At 37.8% G+C, this 19181-nt stretch overlaps 1 protein-coding gene across 1 annotated transcript in view; it reads right to left on the minus strand.

The window, feature by feature from the left end:
- UTP20 (UTP20 small subunit processome component) overlaps window positions 1-19181 on the minus strand; it is a 105579-nt gene that overhangs the window by 42685 nt on the left and 43713 nt on the right. The window contains exons 24-38 of the mRNA XM_075600661.1: window positions 18909-18994; window positions 18085-18210; window positions 17668-17834; window positions 16244-16452; window positions 11976-12119; window positions 11248-11327; window positions 10284-10510; window positions 10047-10191; window positions 9221-9308; window positions 8809-8952; window positions 6774-6827; window positions 6530-6682; window positions 5816-5971; window positions 4112-4252; window positions 302-439 (exon numbers count right to left, since the gene is read on the minus strand). Coding sequence (XP_075456776.1) covers window positions 302-439; window positions 4112-4252; window positions 5816-5971; window positions 6530-6682; window positions 6774-6827; window positions 8809-8952; window positions 9221-9308; window positions 10047-10191; window positions 10284-10510; window positions 11248-11327; window positions 11976-12119; window positions 16244-16452; window positions 17668-17834; window positions 18085-18210; window positions 18909-18994 — 2058 coding nt within the window. The remainder of the gene's footprint in view (window positions 1-301; window positions 440-4111; window positions 4253-5815; window positions 5972-6529; window positions 6683-6773; window positions 6828-8808; window positions 8953-9220; window positions 9309-10046; window positions 10192-10283; window positions 10511-11247; window positions 11328-11975; window positions 12120-16243; window positions 16453-17667; window positions 17835-18084; window positions 18211-18908; window positions 18995-19181) is intronic.

The raw sequence follows: 19181 nt of genomic DNA on the forward strand, positions 1-19181 counted from the left end.
ACATCCGGACCTGCCCAAATAAAGGCTTGCCTCAAAGTCAACTGTCTTTCTCCAGCTTTGCTTTTATCAGTATGTTCGTTAAAACCTATTATCTCCCATCCTGTACACCCTACATTCTCTCACCGTCTCATTATGTTCTATGTCCCCTTTGCTATTCCTGCAGTTAACGATTTAGGTGCTGGCTATGCAGTTAGTGCGCATACAGACAATATGGCGCCCTTGTTAAGGCTTGAAATCCTCTCATCTTAGACGTGGTGCAAGAACTAAACTTTAGCAATGTGAAAAGAAAAGCTCAACATACCTTATGCATTTTTTCATCAAAAAGAGTGCTTGTGGCGTACGGCATGATGTAGCTCTGTAGAGATTTCGATGACAATACAATGTTTTCCTCCACAAGGTTCTTTGCTAGTTTCCTCAATGAGCGTGCTCTCCTGTGAATCTAAAAGACAGTCCAAAAAAGGATGAGAGGATTCAGGGCCGCTTTAATTCCTGCCATGAGCACCTGACAGGCAGGACCCATAACCCTAAGTACTGCTGAGCATCTTCAGAACCAAGGGGCAAGTGACCTACTGTATGTCAAATAAAATATGGTGAACGGTCACTTAGATCTAAACTATATGAGTTGTATTTCTAGAAATAAGGGGAAAAGCCAGAAGATCTAGAAGCCTCAAACGCAAAAATATAGGGTGAAATTTAACAATCAAGTGATAAAATTAACCTAAACTGAAGTTAAAAACAAAACAACAAAAAAACAGCTGGACTAGATCTCGCTACTAGAAAAGACTACAAGTTTCAACAGAGAAATAAATTGGTCAACAAATGATTTTGGAAAATTATTTGAGAAAGAAATTAGTGTCTATATTTGGTACGTAATAAAGAATGATTACAGTTTTATTTTCTAACGTGGGTCTATATTGAAGCACACAATAATTCTGGACAGCAATGTGGAACATAAAATATTTGTTCTGATCCTTTAGTCAGTATAAAAAAAAGTACACCCTCTTTGAATTCTATGGTTTTACATATCAGGACATAATAACAATCATCTGTTCCTTAGCAGGTCTTAAAATTAGGTAAATACAACCTCAGATGAACAACACATGACATATTACACCGTGTCCTGATTTATTTAACAAAAATAAAGCCATAAAATGGAGAAGCCATGTGTGAAAAATTAAGTATACCATATGATTCAATCGCTTGTAGAACCACCTTTAGCAGCAATAACTTGAAGTAATCGTTTTCTGTATGACTATCAGTCTCTCACATCGTTGTGGAGGAATTTTGGCCCAGTCTTCTTTACAACGTTGCTTCAGTTCATTGAGGTTTGTGGGCATTTGTTTATGCACTGCTCTCTTAAGGACCAGCCACAGCATTTCAATTGGGTTGAGGTCTGGACTTTGACTGGGCCATTGCAACACCTTGATTCTTTTCTTTTTCAGCCATTCTGTTGTAGATTTGCTGGTGTGCTTGGGATCAATTTCGGCCAAGCTTTTGCTGTCGGACAGAAGGCCTCAAATTTGACTCTAGAATACTTTGGTATACAGAGGAGTTCATGGTGGACTCAATGACTGCAAGGTTCCCAGGTCCTGTGGCTCCACCACCGTGATTGACAGTTGGTATGAGGTGTTTGTGCTGATATGCTGTGTTTTGTTTTCGCCAAACGTGGCGCTGTGCATTATGGCCATTGGTCTCATCTGTCCAAACGACATTATTCCAGAAGTCTTGTGGTTTGTTCAGATGCAACTTTGCAAACCTAGGCCGTGCTGCCATGTTCTTTTTAGAGAGATGAGGCTTTCTCCTGGCAACCCTTTCAAACAAACCATACTTGTTCAGTCTTTTTCCAATTGTACTGTCATGAACGTTAACATTTAACATGCTAACTGAGGCCTGTAGAGTCTGAGATGTAACTCTTGTTTTTTTGCAATTTCTCTGAGCATTGCACGGTCTCACCTTGGGGTGAATTTGCTGGGATGTCCACTCCTGGGAAGATTGGCAACTGTCTTTTAGTGGGATAGAACATATTCCACTCCCTGTCAGACGTGGAGATCGTCAGAGCATCCTAAATCAGAAGGAAATGTTCTGGATCTTCACACTTGATACCATGACACCAAAAGGTATCAACGTCGACTGGGAGATAAAACATTTTTTTAGTATATCTCTCAAGAGATCCTTTTTTAAGGATCTTTTCCTAAAGATCTTTTTGAGAAATAAATCATTTTTTTAAATATATTTTTAAATATATTATTATTATTATCATTTTTTTGGTACATTTCCCTTGAAGGAAACCTCTTATGGGTTTTCTTGCCATTGGGAATCTCAGAATCCAAATACCCCTTTGTGTGTTCATGCATTCAAGTTTGCGCGGTAGCATGCATGCACACAAAAGTGTTCCTTCACGTGTTGTTCGGTACCTATAGCTCTGCCAGGACACAGTCTTGATTAGCTATTGTTCATCCCTGACTTAAATCAAGGGATGCATACACATACTTGTGTATGTTAACAATACAAAATACAAATGTAAAGCTACTATCTGCTCTATGACATACTCTTCTCTTTCATGGTACGAAATTAAGGTATTTCATACCCTTTTACATCCTCATGTATACTCTTTTAGGACAATTAGATTCTAATCACAAATTAGAACTTTTGGGATTTCAATGATATATAGGGAATAATAAAAAGAATACCGTTACTGCCACAAAAATATCCCCTGATTAGACTTGAATATGTCTTTATTGCACTTCTGTGATATGCACACTACAGACTGAATTTAATATGATACACTTTAATGTATTGGAAAATAGTCATGAATAACCCTTGCCTTTACTTGTTTTTAATAGTTGTTTTCATTAACTTTTCATATGCAAGAACATGTTAGCGATATACAATCACTTAAACAAATGAATTAGTGATTATTTACTGTATATATTTATATGATACATAATAACCAATTGTAATTCAATGTATGGTAATAACGGCTTGCTTAACTTTATATTCTTTCGTTTTTAATTTTAGCTATTACTGCGCATGACAGCAATGCTTGGATACGCCGCGCGTGCGCACTACAACCATGAGAGTCTTGTTCCCACAATGCCATCTGTGAGTTACAGACATCCAATTGGCTGAGTGACGTCACGTCCGGTGGATATCCGGTAATTTAGTGTCTGGCGCTCAGGTATTGTCACTCTTTGAGAAAGCTCGATTACGAGTGAAACGCGTTAGAGGTGCAGGGGTTCTCTTCCCTCCTCTTAATTTTTAAAACAATGTTTGAATAAAGGATTTTTTCGGCAGTACAGTCCAGCCTCTCCGAGTATTTCCTGCACCGTAGTGCCCGCTGATTCATCTTCCCTCCTGGCATAAGGTGATTCCGTTCTGGCAACTGTCTTGAATGTTTTCCACTTTTGAATAATCTTTCTCACTGTAGAATGATGGACTTTAAATTGTTTGGAAATGGCCTTTTAGCCCTTCCCAGGTTGATGGGCAGCAACAATTGCTTCTCTAAGATCTTTGCTGATGTCTTTCCTCCTTGGCAATGTGTTAACACACACCTGAATGCTCCAGACCAGCAAACTACAAAAACTTTGGCTTTTATAGAGGTGGTCACACTTGCTGATGATCAATTAATCAAGGGCATTTGATTAGCAGCACCTGTCTGCTACTTAGCATCTTAATTCCTATGGAAGCAGTAAGGGTGTACTTAGTTTTTCACACATGGCTTCTCCATTTTGGCTTTATTTTCGTTAAATAAATCATGACACGTGTAATATGTCATGTGTTGTTGTTCATATGAGGTTGTATTCACCTAATTTTTAGACCTGCTAAGGAGCAGATGATTGTTATTAAAGAGGGTGTACTTTCTTTTTCACACAACTGTACATGAGCTTTTTGCAATGTAAATACATTTCTAGAGTGAATACAATTGTGAAGTAAGACTCCATTAAATCCATTGCTGAAAAGTTAGCAATAGCAACTATGAATGTTACTTCAAAAATAACTGGAGGCAGCTTCTTGTGGTTAGACTAGTCACTTGTGTAATGCCTTTAAAGTACTGTTAGGTCTTAATCGTAAGCTTGGCAGATACTGCCAATAAACTATGGCCGACAATTACCTGAATATGTTTCATGTTCTCGAAGAAATCCATTTCTGGATCATTGTAGTCTGTAAGCTGAACCAGGTCTGCAAACTCTGGATGTTTAGGAAAAGTCCGGATCAAATGGGAAAGCAGAGTTGTGTAGTCTTGCTGAACATTCTGCAAATAGTTACAGAAATGCATATCTTTACCACCAACAAAAGTAAATTCTACTAATAATGCCATTCTGGGTTTCAGAGTTTTTGTGGTAAAAAAAACACACGTAAAAAGTCGGGTCCTGTGTATTTTAACTTCTGAGAAATTGGAAAAGATGGTCAAATTAGAACCACTGTACAATCAAATATATAAAATGATATTTAAAAGCACAGTCCTACTTATAATGAAGTTGACCAAGTTGAGAGTACACCTTCTGTATCATTTTTAACATAGTTTGATAAGGAGATCTGTTACAAAATCAAAACGCAAAACAACCAATTTCCCCAAATATATCATTCCATTTGTAAGTTTCACACACTTTATTAAACGTCACAAAATTTGCACATTTGCAATTATGACTGTTTTAAGGCCCGCAATATAGTGTGCGCGCGCCTGTGCGAAAGTGCGTGCACGGGACGCACGCTTTTTGTGTCTATGCTGTGAGCGCCAGTTTTGGAAGGTACTGTGTGTTTGTGTGTATCACTGGGTGCGTGTATATGTATATGTACTAAACACCACACACATACATACACATATACACACATTAACAGCAGCGCAAAAACTTTATTTTCCCAATCTTCCCACCCTGTCGGACGGTTCCACGCTCACTGCTGTGTGCGAGGCCCTATTATAGAAAGGCTGGCTAACCACAGCCAACTACAACTGCCGCGCGCGCACGCACTGTAGAACAGCCCTAAAGGTGAGGTCCTAGAAACCGTGTCATTTAAAAAAAAATAAAAAAAACATTCAACGTAGAAAAGGAATGTATCATTTTAAAATTAAACTTGCACCCCTAAAAATAAAAGGCATTTTAAAACGTTGTTGACAAGATGGCAAAGAGACGCCAAAATAAGCTAACTACTGAGTAAAGACTTAACTTCTAAAGAGTTATAATGCACCTGGTGAAAAGGTTGGAGAATTTATTCCACAATATTACTAAGATTTCATAGTATTTAAGATGTTTATAGCTCTGTGTCCTACACCTGATTGCACAGAAAGATGTCGCAGGCTACATCTTTTTTTTTTTTATGAATTCTGTGCTTGACAATGGTTTACAGGCATTACAAAGAACCTATTTCATGAAAAAGGAGATGCACAAAGGTTATTATAAACCGAGTCGCACGAATCAGAAAAGAATGCAAACGGTTTCTGACTGCGATCATCATACAGTAAGAGGAAGTTCTCATGTGTTAAGTACATTGAAGTGATCAGTCTTGTCCTGAGAGGTGCAGCCAATGTGGGGTTGTGAATAACTCCAAAGAACTGGTGCTACCTTTGGCTGTTGGTCTGTCTGTGCAAAGTGTTCACACATGATCCCGCTGAAACTGATATTAATGAAGTATCACCCGCCTTGCTCACCATTTGAACATTGGAGCTAAAGCCAAGGTTTAACAGCCTTTGATTTATGTTTAAGGGCAATCTGTTATATTTGCACGCTGCTTGGATCTAAATTTCAACGTCTCCATTTATCAGAACAGCATAATTGACACTTAAAAAATCTTGCATGTATAATTCCTGCATTAATACCTCCACCTTGCTTTTCAGTCCTGGTTTCAAGCTCTCCAGTAGAGTGCGATGTATTATTTCTTTGTATGCATTCTCAGCATAACCCACCGCTGCCACCTGCGTGATTATACTGCTTAGGCAAAGGCTGGCATTGTCACTCAGAGACATCTCTCCAAGCTAAAAGAAACAAATACAAAATATTAGAAAATGTGCTTATTTAAAAAAAAATATATATATATATTTTAAATATTAAAAAGATGACAAAAAACATAGGGCGAAGTCATACACTACAATAAATCAACCATAAACCGTACTACTTAAAGATGTACACAGTTTCTACAATCACTTTTATATCCCCCGACTCACTTTTTCAAATCTGCGGACTATCCACATCTCCCATTGTCTGACTCTTCATAAGTAAAATTGTGATCTTAACACCTCTTTTTTTTTTTTTTTTTTTTTACCCCTTCTGAAATTTGGTATAGTTTCTGAATACATTTTGAAAGAAACTACAGTATATATTTGGGGGAAATAATATAGTACTAGAATACAATTACAATTGTTGCAGCAGCACCTTATGTCCAAATATAAGCATAATTACGTTTTAAATGCCCTGCACAGTAGAGAAACACACAGATAACATTTTTCATTCTATATGAAATACTGCCAGGAAGTAAACAGATGATCCTTAAGAACAGGAAACAAAATTGGATTCAAACAGAAGATTGGACTTACCTGTATGGTGTACAAACAGTTGTACATAATAGGAATGATAAAGTTGATATCAAGTGCCTTCATCTCTTTTATGTGTGATGTAGCTTTTTGGAAAGCTATTAAGCGAACATCAAAGTGGATATCATCCAAATGTCTTTTGTCAAACGCATTTATCTGGTAAAGATAATAACTGGTATTAAAAACTATTTTTGCATGTCTGTCTATGAATAAGAGGTAGTGCACAAAGAAAAAAAAAAGTACCTACCTTAATAATAACATCTGTGATATATTCCAGTTCAGAATCCAGCTCAGATAAAACCTAAAATAAAAAATGCAAGAGATTTACAAAAACAAAAACAAAATGTCAGAGTATTTAATTAAAAAAAACAAATAGTCAATAAATGGGACCTGCTTCAATGGCATGTAAGCAGTAACTTATATAGTATCTAGCTTAAGATAAGAATCGTAACTTAAGTGTTAACAACTAAAGCATCAATCCCAACTATTCAGTTATTCTGGGATTGAAGTAAATGAATGTGAAACATCTGGTTATCCACACAATTCACAACTAAATTGCGCTACTAAGCATGAGTATTTTTCCTACAACCAAGTATTTTAAAGGAGTACTGCTAATTTAAATGTTCAATCCCAAAATCAGATGTTCACCTGCTATAATATTGTGTAGTACCCAAATGTTCATCTTGTTTATTAAAGTAAATGGAACCAATCCCAGAAGCCACACTCTGACTTTAACATATGCAATAGTTGTCAGAATCAGAGACTTAAAATAATTCCTCTGAACAAAATATTTACTAATGTCCTTAAGTCTGAAACACTGCAGCAATTCTAATGACCGTGCTAAAGTAAAGATCAACAGAACTGAAGCCTTACAAAAATTCATACTGGCTACCTATGACTGACATTATATATTCTATAGGATACACCATTTTCTCACTCACACCGGAAAGAAAATCCAAATCCACTCGCTCATCTTGTCCCGCCTTGACTAATGCAACCTTTTCCATCACTGCTGCACGACAATGCAAATCCCTAAACTGGCTGCCCATATCCTCTAGAATCAAATTTAAAACCCTAGTTCTGACCTACAAAGCTCTCAAAACTGCTGCCCCCCACCCCCCCAATAACTTCTCAGCCCTCATCCCCAAATATATCTTAAGAGCCTCGTACGTTCTGCCCATGATATCCGCCTTTCCTCCTGCCTTATTACTTCCTCTCACTCTCAGCTACAAAGACTTCTCCTGTGCTTCCGTCTCTCTGGAATTCCCAACCATGCACCATCAGAGTCTCCCCCAACATACAGACATAAAAACTCCCTGAACTCTCACCTTTTCAAGGAAGCCTACCCTGTCATTCCATTTCGCTGCAACCAAATCTCTACCAGTGTTTCGCCCCCAGTGAAGGTAAGTCACTAACCTAAGCCCTTACCCTAAAAACCCCTAAAAACCCTTAAGTTCCCCCCAAACCATAACGGCTAAGACCCCTAAAGTTAAACCCCTACCCTAACCACTAAAAATCCTAAAGTTAACCCTTACCACAAAAGTAACACCCTACCCTAAAACTTACCTTCTCGTCGTAGCGGCAGGCCCAGCAGAGGAACGGCTGTGGCCCAACACCGGCGGGGACTTGGACGCAGCAGGACGACCGCTACCAAATGTCCCATTCAATCCACCACTACTAGCCCCATCTTCTCCAACACTACTGGGACCAGCTATACAGCTGGACCAAACTCCATGCTAACTCCCCAAACCTTAATGGGATCAGCTGTGCGGCTGGACCTTACTCCCCCGACGGCATTCTCCATCCCACAATGAGCAGCCACGTCGCCTAATGTTCCAACATTGCCCCTTATTCCCTGTAGATTCTAAGCTCTCAGGAGCAGGGCTCTCATTACCGTCTGAATCTGCTTGTTCGTGTTTATCCTTATTTGTACGTCATTCTGTTTATCTAATTTACAACAAATCTGTACCCCCCATTGTATCGTGCTGCAGAATATGTTGGCGGTTTATAAATAAACTATAATTTGTGACATTGCAATAGTACAAAACTACTGGGGTGGTCCACGTGTAATAAAGGATCAAGTGTGAAAGGAATAATGGAATACAATGTGCACTTTGCAAGGTGGTGTGGTAAAAACTTCATTTTTGACACTTGGGTAGACGACAAGTGTATCAAATGCATCATCAAGTATGATTCAATACATGACAACTAACACAAAAACACACCACAATGATGCATCAAATGTACACAAAAAAAACCCAACAATATTGCAAAAGAAATACCTGAAAAGTTGTACAGAGCGTCTGGCGTGATAATTTATTCTGAACAACACCAAACAGTTTTCCCAGCGGTTTCAGAAAGCTTGTAGGGTTTGAACAGTGTCTTAGCAAATTTTGCACGGTCTCCAAAATATCAACCTCTGTATCCTAAAATATAACGAGAGAAAAATGAGAACATCGACCGACTTTATCCAGCACTTTCACAATTTTATAGTTCTTTACTCATTACAATTTGAGCTACAGAAAGCATTTTTCCAGTCAAATAACTATTAATGGAATTACACAAATACAGCACAAAACCAAGTAGTAGCAAGGTCAGTTTTGATTGAAATTGTTTCCACGATTTAGTGATCAGTGAAAGAAATGCATGAGATAACAGTAAAGCCTTTGTTTAAAACAAATAAAGAGCCCATACCTGAGATGTATTACTTTTATGTAGATAGGACAGAAGAAGACCAATGAGCACAGAACTCTGTTCTTTATCTTGAATAAACCCGCTGATCCTACAAAGCAAAGCGATTACATTTGTGATAGCAGTGATCCAGAGAAATAGACACGTGAATACAAAACCCCAATCTTTTTTTCCCATTTTTTATAGTATGTATACATTGAATTCAACAATGCAAGTGAATTTTGAACCTACATGATGCTGGACATGTGCTGAATACTCATGTGAGATTCCTATAGGTCTCTGTATGACCCAGGGCTGCAATGGATTGCTAAGTGTCATGGGAATTAAGAGTTTGGAAAATATTATTTTGATATTTTTTGAAGGGGAAAATGTTTTTTTATTTTGTAGACTCCATTACTATTTTCAAATTGAAACCAATTATGTTTGGTAAGAACTGGTCATTAATAGATGGCAACGCATTAAATGCATCAAAAGCATCAATGACGAATCACATGGTAATTACTGCATACACACATGACCTTACTGTTTTTCCTACAATATCTACATGCAAGTCCAATACAGGCTTCTTACACATGCTTCTTTGTAATTAGCAGCAAATTAGTAGTCATAATTTATCTAGGTATGTTTCCAAATCATTACTGAGAAGCCGTTAAACAGAATACCTGCTCCTGAGCATCTTACAGTGCAGTGATTGATGTAGAGGGAGTTGCAATGTATCCAATGTTATATTATATTATGTTATATTGTTTGGCCCCTAGGTTTTCGGTCACGACGACCACCCAAAGTGCCGACAAAGAACCGTCAACTTTGTGCTGAAAATATCACTTACTTTGAAAGGATGTTGAGCTCTTTGCTGACTTGTGCACTAAACTTCTTTTTCCTCATTTTCTCTGAATTCAACATACTTTTACTCAGATACTGGAGAATCGCAGGGACGTGCAGTAGGACTAGCTTTACACCAATGGTTGGAGACTCTGATTTGGACAAAAGATGAATATTTTAATACTTAAAAAGCCAATCCTAACTCCTTGTTAAATAAAAGGAGAAAAGAAACATCCTCTCATACTTTCACTTATATTTTTGGCATCAGGGAAAATGCAATTATTCACTATCAAGCAGGAAAGGTCATCTGTGGCTTCAAAATCGGGGCTGTTCAGAAGATGGTCAGCGACATCCATGATAACACCTGCAGTTGCCTCTGATACATTCTTTGTTGAGAGTAGGGCAAACACATTTATCAGTATATCATATTCCGACTGTCCAGGCCTTTGCTTGGCAAGCAGAGGAAAATACCTACAGGAAAAAAACATGTCTGAAGATTCCTAATCCACACCTTCCACATTATTAAAACTGCAGGAATAAATAGCATGTATTTTTTGTGAAAAGTAAACTACTTTATTTACAGTTTTGACAATAGTAATAATTAAATGTCAAGATCATAACGGAGCTATGCAACAGTAAGGCCGACAGACAAAGCTTCCATATGTGCAGAATTAAATGCAATGTTGACAAATGAAAAAGGAAAAGTTTCCAGAGTTAAATGCTATGAATGTTGAGATATTTAAACAACTCCAGTGTGTCATTAGCATGGATGAGCTATGAACGGCGTGTTCTTTCAGGATCTTCAAGGACTTGTAAATTAAGTATGTCTAGATTACATGTGATTACCTTTGTTCTAACTCAAATAAAGGCGATTTGGAGAATATGTTGTATACACGTATTTTGGGGGATTTTAAAAATAGATATTTCTTCCATGGGAAATAATGGCTTCGCTGCCTAACTATTCCAAGAACAGGTGGTCCTCGCTATCCGACGTCAGAGCGCGCTGACGTCGGAGCGCATTATCGTTTTCCATCGGATAACCGAGGACCGCCTGTATATCATATGATTTCTTAGAAGAAATGTAAAAATAAAAGCAGTCAGTGTGGTTTAGTACTTTAAAAATGAGAAAACTTCTGATTGGTAATCAATTTACTCAAATGTGCGTTTACAATGCACGCTGTATAATTTATGTGCTAGTAGATTATTACCTAGTGTTTTTGCTCCAAACATGAATAAGCTTCAGCACAAGGGTCGGGGAATATTGACTTTCCGCAGCAAGTCTGCTAATCTAGAAGTGAGAAGGCAAAACATGAGCATAACAAACGGCCTTTCACATAAAAACAGCATTCACTTATACCTCTTTATCTTGTGATCCAAAAATGCACACAGCTCTTTAACTATACAAATGTAATGGAAGTATTTTAATGAACTCTTTAAAAACCTCACTTAACAGAAATACTATATTACAGCTTTATTTTTTTCTTTAAACCATAAAGGAAGCATGTATGAACTTAATCACAAAAGGTCTCATTCCTATATATAAGAGAACCCAAAATAACTGTTACTCTCTTTAAAAAAATACATGCACACATATTGAGGCAACCTTCCAATACATGGCCGCACTGGTCAAAACTCTGAACCCATATAACTTCAGTAGTGGATGTTGATACAATTATGGCTGCCACAATACACATTCCATGCCAGTGCCTTGTTGCGCTAAACCAATTTTCATATGTAAGGGGTTATGGGTTTTGTTTACTGTTAGAATGAAAATAGGGCTGGAGCTTAAAAGGTGATGAGTACATAAACCCTACATTGGGAGCACAAACCTATTGGTGTCAATATAAATCACTCACTAAACTGGTTGTAACCAACCAGCCATCAACCCTCTCCTTAAAAGCTTCAGAACTGTAGAGCACATTGCTTGGATACCAACCTGTGGCCATACAACAGCATGAAACACGGCATCAATCTCTTCCGCAGAAAAGGGATAGGTCTCACAATCTGTAAAAAATTCTACTATGCGCTTGATTCCCAGACGTCTCAAATTCTTTAAAGGATTAATAAACTTAAGCTGTATCTATAAAAGAAGCAAAACAGAAAATAGTTATGACATTTACAGTTGTGCAGTTATTGGGATAGAATGCCAGCCCTGGTTTAATACAATTATACATTTCTTATTCCAAGTAAAGACCAAACTTTGACTAATTTGTACAGAAGTCTGGGCCACTGTGCTAATGACAAGTGGACCAATGTGCGCTAACAGAACGTGCTTCTAACTGCAGAGAATTTGAGGGCAATGGAGGATTATATCTGAGGAATTTTCTGGTATAATATGTATGTATTGCTAAAGGGGAAGGGCAGTGGGAACAGCGCTAATGCAATAAATCAAAATAGTCACAATTAAGCAACTAACATATATAAATACACTCTCGAATGAGTGGAGGCAGCTAGGAAAAAATGTCACACAAACCAATAAGCACAGTAAAAAACACATAAACCTGCGCCTCAATGAAATAAATGTCTGACCGAATATAGTCCAAGTAAAAGAGCTGGGATGAGTTCCAAGGAAGTATCTTCAATGTAGTCTCAAACAAACAAACATAAAAGACGACAACATGGAAGAAAAAAAGAGAAAAAAATCATAGTGCAACTAAAAACAAATAATCACTGATAAAGTATGCAAAATAAGACAACAGTTTAATACAATGAATAAAAATATATAAAAAAACAACAACCACTTGATTGTTGGGCAAGAGACACTTATAAAGTAATGGCATCCAGTGGGGCTAAAATTAAAACCCTACTTACAGCAAGGCTGATATAGGTAAGCCTGTAGCACAAAGTCACTTTAGCACTCCAAAGCCTGGGAGGAAGATGGCACAGCTGTACCTCACGAAGCTCCACACCACTGGGAAACACCGCTCTTGAGGCTCCACACCGCTGAATCCCCAACTGCCCACACACCCATGAACCAGCACAGGAGCAGAACGCAAAACAGGCTAGAGCCTTGGCAGAGGCGTTTGGCTTCCTTCCCTATTAGCCTTTAATCTTTCCCTCCATTGTCCTGGCTCTGAGAGCTCCCCGGCACTTGCGTGTGCTCTTCCCCCGTCCCCTGCCTCAGTGGTGACGTCACTGACATCGCGAGACCTCGGGTCCGCGTGGTTTGCCTCAGTGAGTCCCCCAGCAGCACTGAGCTCAGGCTCTAGCCTGTTTTGCGTTCTGCTCCTGTGCTGGTTCAAGGGTGTGTGGGCAGTTGGGGATTCAGCTGTGTGGAGCCTCAAGAGCGGTGCTTCCCAGTGGTGTGGAGCTTCGTGAGGTACAGCTGTGCCATCTTCCTCCCAGGCTTTGGAGTGCTAAAGTGACTTTGTGCTACAGGCTTACCTATATCAGCCTTGCTGTAAGTAGGGTTTTAATTTTAGCCCCACTGGATGCCATTACTTTATAAGTGTCTCTTGCCCAACAATCAAGTGTTTGTTGTTGTTTTTTTATATATTTTTAGTCATTGTATTAAACTGTTGTCTTATTTTGCATACTTTATCAGTGATTATTTGTTTTTAGTTGCACTATGATTTTTTTCTCTTTTTTTCTTCCATGTTGTCGTCTTTTATGTTTGTTTGTTTGAGACTACATTGAAGATACTTCCTTGGAACTCATCCCAGCTCTTTTACTTGGACTATATTCGGCCAGACATTTATTTCATTGAGGCGCAGGTTTATGTGTTTTTTACTTTTTTTATGTATGTATTGCTGCCAACCTGCTGCATTTGTATTGTCAGGAAGGACCCTCAAACATAAGACAAACCGTTCAAAATGGCTCTACAGAGCAGTGGCATTAAAAACAATTGTAAACACATTCTGCATTGGTCCATCTTATTTTTTACTTAAAGGATTATATCTTGCATAAGGTTTCTCCGGCCATCGGTGGATGCAAAGGAAAACAAGTGGACAGCCATTTCCAACATGGAGAAAAATAAATAAAATACAACTTAAATGTACAGCATTACGGTAAGAGAATCCATGAGCAAAACGCATGACCCATGAAATAGCACAAGAACTGCCTGAAGTTGTTTTTGAAGCCAGATGCTAAAAACACTTGTTTCTGTTTAGGTAGCTGTGCACTTAACCTACAAGTCAAAGATCTGCCAGCTCCTCCAGTAGCAATGAGTTGGTTGTGTCTCTGTAAATAAGTTGCAGTATTCAGGTCATAAACGCCTAGAGCAGGTGTTAATTAAACCTGGGGACACCGGGATTTTACAGAGCTCGTGAGAGACATGCCCTAAAACGGAGTGGAACTTTAACTAAATCACTGTTCCTACTGATCCAGCCCTTTCCTGCTCTAGTTAAGTTATTGCTAGTGTTTTTCTAAAGAAATTAGTTTACCACCCCAAGACATTTCTCATAATCATTACCCAGGATAGAGCTTGCGTTCTTTAAGTTATTGAACTTTTAACACCCTGCCATCTAATGGAGCATTAAATTAACTCTGCAAAGGACTGCCCAACATTTGAAGTACATATCCAAGAGTTACTGAGTTGTAAAACAAGGTAAGCAATTCTGTGAGGAGACATTACATTGAACACAACTTAAAGATGTTTACAAATGTTTGTGAGAACAAGTAACACATGTTTTAAGTGAGGTTATGGCCCATAAAACCATAAACTGCAATTCCCAAATTATTTTATTAAACTAGGAACTGTATACAGATCAACAGTGTTATCATCCATATTAGAATAGCCTTCTAGGCACGGAGATTCAGGCTGTTTTTTTTTCCCTCAAGGGATTAAATACTAGTTATACAATATAAAGTATGCAGTGTTTTTATAGAAGCAAATAGCTTTGGCAAGATATAGCTTGAGCTCAACTCTGTTTATAATTTGGAAGTACAAAGGATTCTGGGTAATAGCATTGGGTGATGCATCTGAACACAGTGTTTCCTTTTCTGTCTATTAATCAAAAATGAAGGGAAATTAATCAATGAACTCAAACAATACTTTTTTTGTTACTGATAATTACTGCATGCTGGTGAATACCCAAACTATTGGCGTCTTTATTTAAGAACAGAGTATTGTAAAACAATTCTCTGGGTACTGAAAGAATACCTGTCACTCCAATAGTGGACATTGCAGATTCCTATTGAATGACCCTGGCCACCATGTTCGATTTTACACAAAAAGGAACATCTCCCGGGAACTAACAGGTCCCCGGGGCAAGGGGTAGTGGTTTATCTCCAGGGAGACGTTGTAACTGGTTTAAAGAAACTCTGAGAAGATACTCTCACATTATTGGTGTGAGTTACAAGATAGCTGGAACAGGCAGCTATTTCTATAAGAAAAAAAAAACAAAAGTTATCCGCTATTGCTATCCACAATAGCATATATTTATGTAAACCTTTTCCCTTTTAGACATGAACTGCTGGTTTAAATTTCCATAGTGTTCACTTGAGGGATCCAGGAGAACAAGTCAGTTCAATTACATTTGATGCAGCTTAAATCTGCCCCTTTTAGTAATAAAAACGAATTAGCAGGATGTCACAGGAAAGCATAAGCATTACAAAAACCAGCATGTTCTAATGACTCCCGCTCGCTAGCAAGGAAGTTGGTGGCACAAATCCTATTCTATTTCAAGAGGGGAAAAATTATATATCACCTTTGGACTGGTGCCGTCAAAATTATAATTAGTATAGTGGCTCAGTTATATACCAGGATCAGATTTGTTTTTATAGTAGGTGACTGCACTGTCAAGAATTTTAATCTGTGGTACTTCAGGCGGCCATAAATCAACAATCAATAACCTGTTATAGTTTATTTTGTGCAACTGAAACACATAATTATGTACCACATGAACGTTTGACTTCTTTTTACAGTATAAAAGGTTCATTTTTTTAGTACAACCTGTTGAGAAAAATAAAGTACCTGTGTGTAATAAATGAATAAACTAACATAATGAAGCTATGTACAGAAAAATAAAAAGGACGGTGGTATATTTATTGGTTACGGTAAAACAGATCATTGAGCTGCACATCCGATAGACAATAGATTTCATTCTTTTTGATATTTACGTCTTTGTGGACAGCAATTCAGTCGATATACACAACAGGTTCCTTGTCAGTCGCTGAGCACTGTATGTACGTACCAACACCAACGGAGGACATTTTATTGGCAGATCCATAAATATTATGACCAAATAAGACCCAGTTCATTACCTTTTCCCTCTGTTCAAGGACACGAGACACGGCTGCGGTCATGCACAGCAATATCTGGAGAATCTCGGGTAAATACGGGCTGATCAGGTGACCCAGGTTTTTCAAAACAACCTCCAAACTATTCATTAAACTGTGCTGCCGTCCCAAAGGCAGGACATTTGATAACTCCAGTCCTTCTATAGCCTGTAGCACAGAAGCAAGGCAATGTCCTACAGATAAAAATGGGTTATACGTGAAATAACAAGGGCTGGGAATAAGAGGAGAATAATAAGAAAACAAAGACTGCAAGCATTCTCTTGGCACTAAAATAACAAAGTACTGTTTAATAGTCAACTAATAATATTCTTATAATTATCTATATTACATGGGTTGCGACAAAAGTAACTTATTTGCCAATCGTTTCGGTGACACTCATTTGTGTGAAAATGCAAAACATTAACGTAATAACAGTTTCCAAATACTGTCCTTAGGTAAAAGTATGTACACAAGGTCATTTGGGACAAACTACTTGAAAAACAAAATTCAGCTACACCTACATTTTAGTTTCAAAGAAGAATGAAATAAGAGCGCCTTCTCTAAAAGTGTCCCATGAATCAACAAAAGAAATATTTTATGTTATGGGCATTCCCACTACAAAATTGAAGAACCACGGCTCTTTTTATGGCCGCTTGCAGAAAGCTTTATACCCCAATTGCGACCACAGCATCAAAATGGAAAACCTAATCAAGTTGACCAAGGATACACTTACAGTATAATATTTTGCTATGTGTATGGTACAGGAATGTAATGGACCATTGGGATGCCTCTAAACCCCTTTGTTGCCAGAGGAGGCAGTAATGCATTACACAGCACTGCCCTCTATTACTGAATAGTGCATTATGGAATGCTCACAACATTTACAATGAGCAGAACTGTATGTAAAAGCAGATCATTCATTTTTGAACTTCCCAATCATTCCTCTTTATTTATTTTTTTTAGCAGCAGGATGGAATCAGAGATTCTCCTCCCCCCCCACCTCTCCCCCAACTAAACCATGATAATTTCGGCTCCAGAGACAACCTGGGTTCTCTAGATACTTTCAAGTATCTCTCTACAACAAGGGGGTACCCAGATCTGAAATTAATGTGGTTCCGCTCCAGGGACCCCATCCTTCCATACTAGTGATGAAGGGAGGCAGGAGGGGTTACTGCTGCTCTTAGCAATGTTGCACACAAACTACTATACATACATATTTTGGGGTAATCTGCTCAACTAATGTATTATTCATGAAATCTGCCTCAATATTTACTGCAAAGTATATATATATATATATATATATATATATATATATATATATATATATATATATATATATATATATATATATATATATTAAAGACTTATATAAAAGCCAAACATCTCTGCTGGAAATAATGCTATCATACCATCCTTTAGATGCCTCACTGGCTCATACAGAAGGTCCAGGAACATTCGGATCTCCTCGGGCAGTGAGCCAGCCAAGAATCTTAGAACAATCGACATGCGAGTTCCTGCGGCTGACTTTCCCTGCGTTTTGCTGCCAGTTTTGCTTCTCATTCGGCCGTACAGAATTCTTTAAATAACAATAAAGGAAAAACATAAGAAAACAGAATAGAGAGTTCTTACCAAGTTTAAGAAATGCATGGATAAAGTATTATTGTTTCACACGTCGCAAACAAAGTTACAATTCTAAACTACTCAAACAAGTTCTTTTAACGGTTGATGCTATAAATCATGTTATAAAAATTGTAACAAAAAAATAAAAAAATTAAAGCATAAAAAGAAGAATTGTATTTCAAACACACACCGTGTGTTATACAAACCTCATGAGAACAGGGATTAGATCCGGTCTATGCAAGGGTGTCACTATCGAATTCTCTTCTGAAATGCTAAAATGGACGATCTCTTCTTTAAAACTCTTGTCTTCCAGCAACCGTTGCAAGTTTTCTCTGTGAATTACAAAGGCAGCAGGGAGTGGAAATCATAGGGAGAACCATCAATCTTTCTGTGAGTTGGGTTTATTGGCTTTGCATCTCATCCCAGGCTATGTTTAAAAGCTGTGTTAAAAAAGCAGCATGCATTGGCTTAAGGGTTTAACCATGTAATGTGGTCTTGAGACAAAAGGTGGCACTGTGTGCTCATTTGCATGTCATTTCCCAGAATCCCTTGCTGCAGTGGTAGCACTGGAAGCTAGGAAATAATGGTGAAAAGCAGGGTTGCAGACTTGTCTAAGACATGTGAATGTGCTCACAAGTAATATTTTTATATCTATCTATACACACACACACACACACACACACCACTTATATAAATAAAACATGAATTTTTGCATTGCAGAAAAGTTTTTGACAAATTCTGTCTCATAGTACGAGCTATCAAAACGATAGCACTTGCAAAATTTCTATAGTAAAAAAAAATACATGCAGATAATCTCACAGAATAGCATTGCATACAATGTAATTCAAATTATACGTTTTGAAAGATGGTTGTTCTATGGCACATTTCTTAGACGTAACTAAAAACAGGTAGAATAAGCAGAGCATCCCAAGTCACCTATAACTATTACTGTATATACATTCCACAATACCAAATGTTTTGCCCTAATCTGATATGTCCCTACACCTAAAAAAGTGTTAAAGTATGTTACTTGTAAGGCAGCAGGTGGGGATGTTTGTAGCTGAACACACAATCCAAGGAAACTTTCTGCACATTCTGATCTTGATGGCACAGCAACTAGAAAAACAATGTGGAAAGCAATGGTAAAAGAAGCTTGCCGAGAGCATCAGTTCATAAACAGTATATACACATACATATAAAAATAAGGCACATAACACTTCCATTTGTTACTATTCTTCTGTAATTTGCTTTAAAATTAATATAAAAGTGCTGGCGTGTTTTTGGATTTATTCGGATGTTCTTA

This window comes from Ascaphus truei, chromosome 5 (genome assembly GCF_040206685.1).
Source record: "Ascaphus truei isolate aAscTru1 chromosome 5, aAscTru1.hap1, whole genome shotgun sequence".
Lineage (NCBI taxonomy): Eukaryota > Metazoa > Chordata > Amphibia > Anura > Ascaphidae > Ascaphus > Ascaphus truei.